This window comes from Crocodylus siamensis, chromosome 1, assembly GCF_052110815.1.
Source record: "Crocodylus siamensis isolate JL-2025a chromosome 1, ASM5211081v1, whole genome shotgun sequence".
Classification (NCBI taxonomy): Eukaryota; Metazoa; Chordata; order Crocodylia; family Crocodylidae; genus Crocodylus; species Crocodylus siamensis.
In genome coordinates, this window is record NC_143395.1 from 396,299,735 (window position 1) to 396,312,217 (window position 12,483).

The following is a 12,483-nucleotide window of genomic DNA, read 5'->3' on the forward strand; positions in this document are numbered from 1 at the left end:
ATTCTGCTCCTCACATATTGCCTGACTCATCATGGTGATAACAAATTACAGCTTTCCTCTTATGGAACAGAGGAACTCTGGAAGTTTACCTTAGGGATGTCTCTGAAGTGCTATGCTTACTAATATTTTGCATGGAGTACTGTGTACTTATGCATCTCCTATCAGCAAGGACTGTGTCTAAAAGCACACTTTATTCCTTTTCTCTCATGCTATGATGTCTGGTCCAAAGGTTCTACAACTGAAACAAAAATGTAGACAAGAATTGAGGGGAGAGGGATAACACCATACAGGCAAGTTAATGCACTATTATGTTTAGTGAACACTTTTTAATATTCAATTTGAATTTGATTTTGCTATTCATTTTTCACAAAAGAGCATTCAGATTAAACTATTTAATGATTTCATATTCACTGGAATGACAGTGAAGCAGATATGAGTCTACAGTTGGTGTTCTAAAATACCTGCCTGATTATAGAAGAATGGAATAATATTCTGATTAATGAAGCAAATGCTATAAACTATACTAAATTTCCTATTTATGTACCTTCTACAGCAAGGTCAGTGCTTTCACCTTCAAAAGGGCTATATTTGCTGGATCTGACTGCATAGTCATAGAGGGCAGCAGTATGAAATGAATTAATTAACACCTTCCTTTCTTCTTAGCGAGGACCCTCTGATGTCCCTCATGGGGAAGAACAGGAGAGGGTCTCTCCCTGCTAATGCAGAACAAAGGCAAGGTGAGTGAGCCTTATACTTTGTGAAGTCAATATGGAATGAGAAAAACTGAAATCTAAGGGGTCCTTGAGACAGTTTTAAGTTGCAGCAAGGGAAGTTTAGGTTTGATTTCAGGACAAGCTCTCACACTAGGAGATAGTTAAGCACTGGAGCAGGTTACCCAGGGAGGTTGTGGAATCTCCATCATTGAAGGGTTTTAAGTCCCAGGTAGACAAAGCCCTGGCTGGAATGATGTAGTTGGGGCTGGTCCTGCTTTGAGCAAGGGGTTGGACTAGATAACCTCCTGAGGTCCCTTCCAACCCTCATGTTGTATGATTTTGTTGTGGGAGTAAAGGCATACAAAAAGTATGTCCATCCTATTGGAACACTCCTTGCTAATGTATCTGATAACAACATTTAGGACCATGAGCACATTTCCAAAACAGTCCTCTTGTGGCATGCTCTCTCTCTCTTGCTGTAGTTTAGGGGAAGTGTTGGGAAACTGAAAAAGCAGTTTTCTGTAAAGACATATATTACAGAATATATATATATGGGGGTGGGAGGGGAAAGGAGTGAGAGGAATTATCCTACCCTTGTGCAATTAACTGTATCTATGTAGACTTTTTTGCTAGGTATGTATATTTGTAAATGTATCTTAGAATCACTGGGCAAAAAATATTCCATGTGCTCTGTATTGTAAAATTCCTTAGTAGCTCTTACTCTTATTCATAGAGCCAATAACATATGCCGAACACTGCTGTAGAGAAAAGTGATACATAACCCAAAGTGTATTGCAAGACTATCAGAGAAGTTTCGCAAAAGGAAAGTGTAGCTAATTGCTTTCTGATTTCTTTCCCCACTTCAGCTTATATTCGTGTTGCTAAATCTTTCATTGCAATTAATATTTTATAGTAATGCAGCACAGGTTTGTGTAGCTTAGAGGGAAATGTGTGCATCATAATGTGATTAAGCATTTTTTATGCTGTAAATCTGGGAATTAACTCAACATATCAGGTTTTTCGCACCTAGGTGGATGGAAGAAATCATCTGTTTAAAAATTAATTTTTATTAAGAAGCAATGGAAGAAACCTACTTGAATGCCCAAGGCTATGCATTTCCAGTGTGCACAACAGTAAGCAAGAAAATGTGGCTCTTTAAACTCAACTCTTAGGAGGTGGTGAACTCTCTAACAAGCTGTCACAAGTGTACCATGATTAAATGTGCAGTAAGCAGGCTGTCTCCCAATAAACTATTGATTTATTTGTCCATATCATTGCTGACTTCTTATTCTGTATGTCAGTGGACAGTTACTGTGTTCATCAATTGAAAAAGGACCTATGAATTATAGCTAATCAATACTTTTTTTCTGTAGACTAAATGAGAAAATAGATTAAAAAAAAGAAATACAAAAAAGCAATGACAATCAGCAGAGTAAAATTGCACTCAGGAGCTGAGTCAATGGCTTAGAAAAAGGTTTTACTCTTCCTCTCCTCTTTTCTTTTTTGAGCTAGGTAGTAAATACTACAGATAAGATCCTTGCCTTACAGATAAGATATGCTTGCAAACAGCTGAATAATCTATGAAAGAGAAAAAAAAAAGCAATTTTGTTTTATGTCTTTACAGAGGAAATGAATTGGGTGTGTGACAAAGGTCAGAAAAAAAGTGCATCCTTTGTTATAAGAAAAGTGCAGAATACTATTCTAAAGCAGAGGGGCTATATAACCCCGGGCAAGGACACGCAGTTCTAGTGCAACAAAAATGGGCAGAATTCAGTTAATTTGAAAACTGAATTTGTCTTTTATCAGTTTCCCAACAGGTTCTGGAAATGTAAAAGATAGACTCATGTGAACTGATGTACAAGTAACAAAAGGAGCCAGGCAAACAAAGTACTGTGGTGAAAATTATTGTTACAGATTAAAATCCCCATTTAAGTAACACACATTATAGAGACTACAGAGAATCAGACTAGTACTATAAATCCTGTTTTAATGGAATAGGCTTAGTGTGTAAAGGTAAATCGTAAAACTTTTACAGATTCTTATCAAGTAAACCCCATCTCCCAAAGGGCTTTTGTAGATAAATTCTTATAACTAGAAATTGTTCATCAAAGTTTAGATTTATACTCACAACAGCTATCGTAGCTGCAGAATGTATCATTATTTCATTGCTTTGGCTACCCGGAGGTGTCTTCCTGTTGTAAACAAAATTTTATGCTACACAAAAAAGCACAAAACCAAATCAGACTCGGTTCTACCTCTCTGAGTTGAAGAAACTCAACTTAATTCAGAATTTGTAAAGATGTGCTGGGACAAAAATAGTTTTCGAATGAGTTAGCCACATCCAGCAGAGCTAACTTCATTAAGCTTAATGATTGTCCAAGGGAATTTGATAATTATTCTTCAATAGTCTGAAATTGTAATGAACTGATTAGAAGTTTGGAAGGTAAATGGCATATCTTGAGCATGAGCATTTCATTTACATCAATGGGCACAGAGGACTATAAACTGCATTTGCAAGTAAGATAAAGTGATGATTTTATTTTGTTTGTTTGTTTTATGACAACTTATTACACCGCACCATCTGAACTAACTTTGTTTTTAACTAATATGTTTAATTTACTTTCTTTTAGGGCTTATACACATTATCTTTCCTTTTCCTTCTTCACTGTTTTCTTTATAACACTCTCTTAAAATTTGCCGATTAATTGCATTTCCATATAAATTCTTTAAATTATTTTAGCATTTTATTTGGCAAAATATTCATCTCCTTTATTCCTAATATGGCTTGAAATTACTTAGCTATTTTGTTCACTTCCTTAAAATCAGCATCAATAAGGATGCCTGCACAGTCTTTGGCATGGTCTTTCTTAGGTACTATATTTACTACAGCAAAACAATAAGAAAAATAGAAAAAATATTTTTTTTTGTTCAGGTCCTTCATAAATATTTGTTTTCACATTTTAAAGGTCCATGTAGACATTTATCTTTCCCAGACTTCCTCTTTCCAAACAAACTATATTAAAATAACCATTGATACAACAAAAAGCTATATATCTGTCTGTTTGACTATATCTAAGAATACACAAAACTTTATCAACTAATTTTCAACACAAGGAAGTGCACACATACACACATGCAACCGCTTGACCATTACAAATCTGAAGACACTGTATAAGCATTTAGGAGTCCTGTCTTTGGCTTCTGAAAGGACTATGTTTTAATCAGATGCATACACAAACAGGTGACATAGCATGGGAAGCTATAATTGTAATAACTCTTTAATGCTGACCTAAAAATAACCACAGCAACTTGGTACATTACTTAGTGATTCAGAATCGGCAGTATCTCCAGAGCTTCTACAATGTATGAGTCCTTCGTTTTTGTTAATTTCAACAATGTTTTTATAGGTTTATTATAGCATATGCTTTTTCTTCTGCACTGCTGCTTGAAAGACCTCTTTGAAATGTCTTTTCTGCTTCTTCAAGCTGTACACCAATTCTCTATTTAATTGAAAGAGCAAATCTAGTTATCTACAAACTGCAAAGATTTAATTAATTGCCAAAGTGATGCAGACTGTGTACCTCAAGCAATTCAATGACCTTATTTTTTAAATCTCCCTGTAATCTGTGATCCATTTCTGGGTTTCTGGAGCTCATGCTGTAGGCAAATAAGGGCCTTGTTACATGGTAAATTTAGGCAGCTTCTGGAGCCCTAAACCCCTGGACTGGCACATTAACATCTTTTAAGTGGTTTAAAGCATTTGTTATTCCATTTAAAGTACCCCAGTCCAGGGTAGGATTATCTCCAATCTGCCTGATTTTGTTCTTGTTCCATTACCATATGGCCACTTACCACAGTTACTCTGCCCAAGCTAAAGTTCTCCAGTAATCCATGATACAATGGGTGATCATAGCTAGGCATGGTGCCTCTGTTCCACTGCTTGTGCCAGGCACAGCAAGTGAGCTCCAGGGCTGTGACACTCACCCCATCCTGACCCATCCTTCTCCACATAAGTGCAGGGAGCCAGGGATGCCTTTCCTGGTCACATCACAACCATGGTCTACCAAGAAGCAGCAAGCAGAAGGTGGAATTCCTCACCCCTCCACCTCCTGCTTGCTGGTGCCCAGAAGACCTGGGCAGCCTGTGGCTGGGCAGCATAGGTGAAGGGAGAAAAATAATTTAGGAGGGCTGAGCATGCATGTGCCACCCCCACCCCCTGCAGGAAAGGAAAGTCTGTGGGGGAAGGGCTAGAGTGGGAGAGTGGGAAGTGGGGCTGGGACTGGGCAGGGATTGGGAGGGAGCAGAGCAGAGCTGGGATCAGGGCTGGGGCCTGCTGCACCCATGCAGCTGCCCCTTCCACTGTGCCCAGGGTCATTGCAAGGCATTGGCAGGCCCTGTGAATTGCTGCCTCCCGGCCCCAAACTAGCCCCAGCCCTGCACTGCCCAGGGGGACCCGGAGCTGGGGGCCAGAGTGGGGCCAGCTTCAGCTGCACTGCTGGGCTGGAGCCCCTGGGATCCTCGTGCCTGCCCTGAGATGTCCTCGAGAAGAGCTCAGTGCATCTTGGCAGCTTTTCCAGACGTGCGGCACAAGGGAATCAAAGTGGGGACACATGCACCCCTGATTTTTGCACAGGGCAAGGGCAGGCTGCAGCTGTGGGCTGGGTTCACCCTCTGCTCTGTGCCTCTATGCCTCACTGCCATTGCTTGGCTCCCTGGCACTGTGCCCCTGGATGAGCCCCCAGGCTCCGATTGCCCCAGGACCTGACCCGGCCAATTCACTGCAGCATCCAGGGGTGTGGACAGATGGCTGCTACTGCTGCGCAAACCCTGGGGAGCAAAGAGAGGGAAATTTCCCCTCCTTGGCTCCCTAGCACCACACCCCGGATGAGCCATTAGGCTCTGATTGTTGGATAGCAAGGCACATGGCACCATGCTGCATCACTTTCAAAGCACCGGCAGCAGTGAGATGCAGAGACAAGAAGCAGAGGCTGAGGTCGGCTTGCAGCTGCGGCCCACCCTTGCCCCTTGCAAATAGTGGGGGAGCCATGAGCCCCATGAATGGGGTCCTGGCCAGGCCAGGTCATGGAACAATCTCCACAGTGAAGGAGGGAGTGATGCAGGGGTGAATGATTCACCCTTTTCCTACCCCTCCTTCTCCTGAACTGTGGGGGTTTCGATCTGCCCGCTCCTCAAGCCCAAGCAGTCATAAAGAAAGACTGAAAAAAACCTTACCTACCTGTGGCTGGGCTGGCTGCAATCGTGCAGGGTATCTTAGTGTGCCTGTTCCTCCCCCCTGCTGCAGCAACCTGTAGCAGAACTGCCCTACAGTCTTACCTGGTGCCCTGCATTTGGGGAGGCAGAGCCTGCTTAGCTCACTCCTTTCACCACCTATGCTAGGCAGGGTGTCCATGGCTCCCTCTACTTGTGGGAGAAGTGGGAGGGAGAGGATTGCTCCCCCATATTGCTGCTCTCTGGGAGACCTAGGCTTTAACAAGGTCTAATAAGGGCCTAAGAAAAAGAGTACCATTATACAAACTCTGTGTCTCATTGCCTCAACTGCCTTTCAATCTATTATGGCCTAATGTAATTGTTGGACATCACCTCATTACCTAGAAGTTAGAACTTTTCCTGACAAAATTGCTTTAAATGCTTTGTTGCCTGTCTTTAAAACATTACAGAGTGACATGATCTCTTTTATAAAGAGCTACCACAACTAGACTTAACTAGACTTAACTTAGTCTAGGGACATAAACTTTTGTAGAACAGTGATCTATATCATGGTTTCTGGTTTGAGACATGACAATAGAACAGAGATTGCCTCTGCTATAACTTGGAACAGGCCACTTGCAGCAACAGAAAATATATTTCAGCCTTTCACCTAATGCTGTGTGAAATTTCACCGGCTGTTTTGTTTCAAAGCTGTTTCAATGCATTTTGAGTTCAAAACAATGAAATTGAAATGAAACAAAAGGCTTTGAAACAGCTTTGAAACAAAACAAGGGCACTCAAAATGTTTTAAAAGTTTTGAAACTTTTTGAGTTTCAAAGCAGGGCTTACTTGGCTTCTAAGCTGGTCCCAGGTGTCAGCAACAGCCTCCTGTCATCCGGCACACAGATCCAGGGGCTCATACCTCTAGGAGGGCTTTGGGGCTGTGCTGGACTCCTCCCCAGCATCAGCAGCTGTGCTCTTGCACCCCTGTATGGTAGGAGACAGTGTGGCTTGGCCCCAGCCTCCAGGTATCCATTGCCTCTACCACAGCACGTTGCTCCTGTTGCCCAGTTCAGCGTGATGAAGCACAGAGCTGTATGCTTTTTGGTAGCTCTGGGCTGTCACCCATGGCTGGTGCCACTCCTGGGCACCACCAGCTACACCAGCCTGAGTCCTGCATTCATGAGCCCTGCTCGCCGCTTCTGTACATGCAGGACCCGGGCCTCTGTGGCCGGTGGTTCCTGTGAGTGGAACACAGCCCTGAGCGTTGGGCTGTCACCCAGATCTGCACACTACTTGCAGAGACCACCAGCCACACTGGCCTGGGTCCTGCGTGCATCAGCCTTGTGCACCACTTCTGTGCACACAGGACCTGGGCCGGTGTGGCCCATGAGAGGTACGCAGCCCCAGGTGACAGTCTAGAGCTGCCCAAAAGAACACAGACTGTGCTGCACCATGCTGAGCCAGGCAGCAGCACTATGCTGTAGCAGAGGTGGTGGATACCTGGAGGCTGGGGCTGATCAGCACTGCTTCCCACCATGCAGGGTGCCAAAAGCACAGCTGCTGATGCTGGTAAGCTGCAGAGGGGTTCCAGCTGGACAGGGGCTGCCACAGCTGGGATTGGAATGCATGGGGTGGCTGTAGCTGGGTGTGGGCTGCATAGGGGGGCTGCAGCTGGGTGGGGAGGTGAGCAAGGGGCACTGGTCTCAGGTGGGACAAGGAACCTGAGCCTTGTCTCATCAGGGCACAGATCCATGGGTTCACACCTGCAGGAGGGCCATCAGGCTGTGCCGCACTACTCCCGGGGGTGCGAGCCCCCGGATCTGCACCAGGTGAGAGGAGGCTCAGGTTGTGGCAGCAGCAATCTTCTCCGGTGCTGGGCAAAGCCCACGTCTGGCACTGGTCCCAGGTGGGACAACCAGCCTGAGCCTCCTCTCTTCAGGGCACAGATCTGGGGGCTCACACCCCAAGGAGGGTTGCTGGGCTGTGCTGGACTCCTCTCAGGGTGAGAGCCCCCAGAGCTGCACCAGATGACAGGAGGCTCAGGCTGCTGCCTGGGCACAGCCCACACTCAGTGCCAGGGAAAACTAATGTTGTTGCCAGGCCTAGGTGGCAGCAGCAGCCTCCTGTCATCTGGTGTGCAGATCCAGGGGATCTCACCCTGGGAGGAGTCTGGCACAGCCCTGCAGCCCTCCCAGGGGTGTGAGCCCCCAGATCTGCATGCTGGATGACAGGAGGCTGCCTCTGCCAGCAAGTGTCAAGACTTTTGTTTTGATCACTTTGCGGTTCTGAAGTTTCCCAGAAATCTCTGCACCTGTCTCCTTGAATCTTGGCAGACTTCATGCCCCCAGAAGGGGCTACCATCCCTGCAATTTTCATCCAAATCAGGCTAGAAATGACAACGTTTTAGGCATTTTCATGATTCCTCATTATGGGCAAAACGTTGAAACTCGTCAAAACAAAGAAACTTTTATGATGAAACGAAATGGGACTTTGCTTCAAAATGAAACAACAAAACAAAACACTGTCCCTTCAAAATGGTAAAACAGATGTTAAAACAAAACAATGGTGTTTTGCACAGCCCTACTTTCAACCATTTTAGACACAGGAGGTTCAGATATGGGGAAACCATTTGGGTGGAAGGAAGCAGCAATATAGCACTGGTAGCAATATAGATGATGATGACATTATTAAGGGCTCTAATTCTAACACTAGCATAAAGATATATGTGAATGAATGAAAGTTCTTAAATAATATCTATAAATAAAAGGGAAATTGACATTATGTATAATGTTGAGATGCTATGAGAACTTGTTTAAAGATTTAAAGATTAAAATACTCGCAACATTTTGTATAATAATTAAAGCTATTCTTTAAGCTGTAGTGGGAAAAACACAAAAAAAAGGCACTGGAGAAGCACGCTTAAGATGTAACTTTTTAGGCACCTCAGGTTTCCTAATGGAAACTACTCATTATCATTAGCTCTAGTGGAACTATCAAGCATCACCATAACTACAACTGCACACTGTAATTTGCCTATAAGTCCAGGAAGAAATTACTCAAACTTTTAAACAACTGCTGCAAGGAAAACCAGCTGAATTTTCTGGATCAAAATCAACTTAATGCCCCAGAAAGCAGGGTGTTCTGATTTATATATGAACTATCAATTTAGCAAGGTTGACATAGAAAGATGTTTTGAAGCTGAAAACAGCATGAGAAGACTTTATTCTTGAGTCATTTTGTGTTTAATTTACTGACAGAAATTTGTGAGAATCTAAACTTTTGATAGATTGCTATGAGCTTACAGATTTAAAACTCAGCAGGATGTGAGAGAATTCAAAGGTGTCACATTATCAATTCAAAGCTCTCATCAGCATGGTAATAAGTTAATATAGTATAGTGACACCATTTTATATAGCGAATTGCTGCATGTCAAAAAATCACTGCATTATGGGAGAATATTTTTCATTCTGAGTTATGCTTTAAATGTGAAAGTATTCCAGATTGCATTTTGCAATAAGTGAAGAACTATGTTTACATTAAATGGTATCTTATTGACTGTACACAAGTGTGCTTGGGTCCTGACCTGAGAGGCCTTACACTAGACATAAATAAATAGAAATAGATAAATAGATAAATAGAAACACATATATGCATGTATAAATATATATACATATTAGTGTGTGTATAATTGGTTATATATGTCACAAACAACATCAAATTTTGTAAGGTGTCATTCAGATTTCTTGTGCTTGTTATACTAATATGATACATGTGGTGATTTGCATTCGTAAATACAGGTAGCATATTAACCTCATGGTAGTTACTGCACAGTAGCCCATGTGTAGACATGGACCAAGAGCAAATTTGCTCCTGTCAGCTCAGGCATCAGGGAGCAGGAGAACAATTTGATCTCCTGGGAGCTGCTGTCACCGGGGCAGGCTCCAATCGAGGAACCCAGATGGGACAATGTCCCTCTACCCACAACCACTGCCTACATCCACACTGAGATAAAAACCAGTCTTTGTTTGCATTCAACTTCTCTTTTTTTCTTCCCCCTCCTCCAGCAGCAGGCAGCTCCCAGCCCCGGCTCCATGATTGGAGCCGGGGCTGGGACATTGTGCCCTGCCCCTGGGAGGTTCCTGCTACCAGGGCAGACTCTGATCACAGAGCCTGGCCAGGACAGTATCCTCCTGTGCTGGCAGGCAGCTTCTAGCCCTAGCCTACTTCAAACTAATAGCATGTATAGACATACCCAGAGATTTCCCTGCTTCAGCTGTAAGGGGGACAGTGGAGATGAGGCTTGCAGGGACAAGGAGTTATCCCAGGGAAAATCATGGTCTGTTTTTTGGGACAAGCACTGGCACATTGGGAAGAAACTTGGTATCCTGTGGATGGGTTTTTGACAATACATGCATTGTCACCACCAAAACTCAAACCCACAGCCACTGCCTACACCCACACTAAGATTACTATCAACCTTTGTTTGCATCCCATTTCTCTCTTTTCCTTCTCTTCTTATGTCCATCCATCCATCTCTATGGTTTTAGAGATTTGAAAAGAAAAAAATCAAAATAAAATGCTCTACTGAGGTATATTATAGATCCTTAGCACTTTGCAATCATAGACACCAAAGTCCCACTTGCTTTCTACAGCTATCAGCCCTATTTCTGAGTCGTTTGTCTCTTTGTGCAATTGGGGTCAGTTGATCACTCCCTTAGTCATCCTCATGAAAGAGGCTGTGATTCAGAGCTCTGAAACAATCCAACTTCACCAGCTGTAATCTTTTATAGTTAAGAACTCATTTTATAATAGTTTTGTAATATACTAGGGAAGCCAGGACAATACGTTACCAGAGCTGACTTTAGGACTGAATTACAGTAACACTTCCTGACAAGGATCATTATAATGTTGTTTTTTTAAGTTTAATTACAGTGCTATGCAATTTGTAAAATATATATGTTACTGGAGTCTTTTACATATCAATATGGACTGCAATGGTGACACAAATAGTGGCAAACTACTGGTAAAAATAGACTCCTTCCTATTCCAGAGACACATTGGATAGTTCCATCACCTTATTAATAACTTCAGTAATAGCATTTGCAGCTATGAAGTAAAATCAATGGGTAGCAAAACCTCATGTCCAAGGGGACTGTCTAATTGCCAGCAGGAGCTAAAAACTTGGGAAAGAATTATTTGTATATCCTCTACTTTAAAAAATAAATAAATCACTGCATAATAGGCCATGCAATAATATGATATGCTACAGAATAGAAGTGTGCAATAAGGATAAGACATTGCTGGAGGCATGACACTTGATTTACTAAAATAATGTGTCAGTTCCTAAATGGCACCTCTAGTTTTCCAGAGGTACGTTAAATGCTTGAATATTGCCTTAACCATCCACATACTTTAATTTTCCATATTTCTGTCTTTGTCACTATATATAAAATTGCAGAAAGCCCATAATTTAAAATTATTTCTAATGTTGTGCCATTTAATTTTTAATTTCTATGTCATCCAGGGATAATTTAATTTATTGCCATTTTTGATGGCCATATAATTCATGTTCTATACTGATTGTACATGCAAGTGCAACCATAATGTACACATGCAATTACAGCCACTGACTCAAATAATCTATCACTGCATTATATACACATGCACATGTTCAAATACTGTGATAAATTGATTTATGTGTCCATTAGAAAATGGGCCCAACATTAAAAATATGCTGGGAGAATGCACAAATTGATAATTAAATGGTATATCTTTTGGAAACTTTCCAAACAAAGTGCTTTCTGCAACTTTCCTCTGATTATTCTCACTCCAAAAAGTTAAACAGAAAGCAGCTATTTAAACAAAGTAGCTTATGACTGATTCTACCATTTTAGCCTGGCATAATATAGGTTTTTAAATATTGGTTTGTATGTTTTTTCTTTTTTCTAGGACAGGTGTGAGCACCCTGTGATTTGTGGGTTGGATCCAGCTTTCAGAACCATTCAATTCAGCTCATGACCATGGGATTTTGGCAGCATTTTGTGGAAGAAGGCTTTGGCAGCAGTCTCTTTCTCCTGCTACCGCAGGGAAAAGGATCAGCTGTGCCACCAAAGGCAAAAGTGGCAGAAGTGGGCACTCTCCATGCAGGAAAAAGTAGCATGATGGATATTTTCCCTGTGCCACTGCAAGGAAAACTGGCAGCAGTCACTGGGTTTTAAGACCATCACACCTTCAACCCAAACTGAGTCAATCCAACTCGCAATCTAAAAAGGTTGTGGACTGCTGCTTTATGGCATTTATGGAACCTTATTAAGTTGTGTAATAGATTGATATATCCATGTTTGAATATTGTTACTCACATGCAAATTGAAGAAGGGCCTCTTTACTCAATATGGTGCCAAACATGTTGGTAGTTAGACACTGATACTGCCCAGAATCCTTAGCTTCACTGGGATTGCTGATGATCAAACTTCCTTCTATCAAACTGTAGCGGTAATCACTTTCAATATCAATTTCAGTTCCATTCCGTAACCATCTGGGGAGAAATAGGGAGTAACTA

At 42.2% G+C, this 12,483-nt stretch overlaps 1 protein-coding gene across 3 annotated transcripts in view; it reads right to left on the bottom strand.

Moving 5' to 3' along the window:
- Positions 1–12,483, bottom strand: part of CNTN5 (contactin 5) — a 1,171,322-nt gene that overhangs the window by 451,679 nt on the left and 707,160 nt on the right. For all 3 annotated transcript variants that reach the window (XM_090030265.1, XM_090030258.1, XM_090030254.1), the window contains one exon: positions 12,284–12,459. In XM_090030265.1, the coding sequence (XP_089886391.1) occupies positions 12,284–12,459 (176 nt within the window). The remainder of the gene's footprint in view (positions 1–12,283; positions 12,460–12,483) is intronic.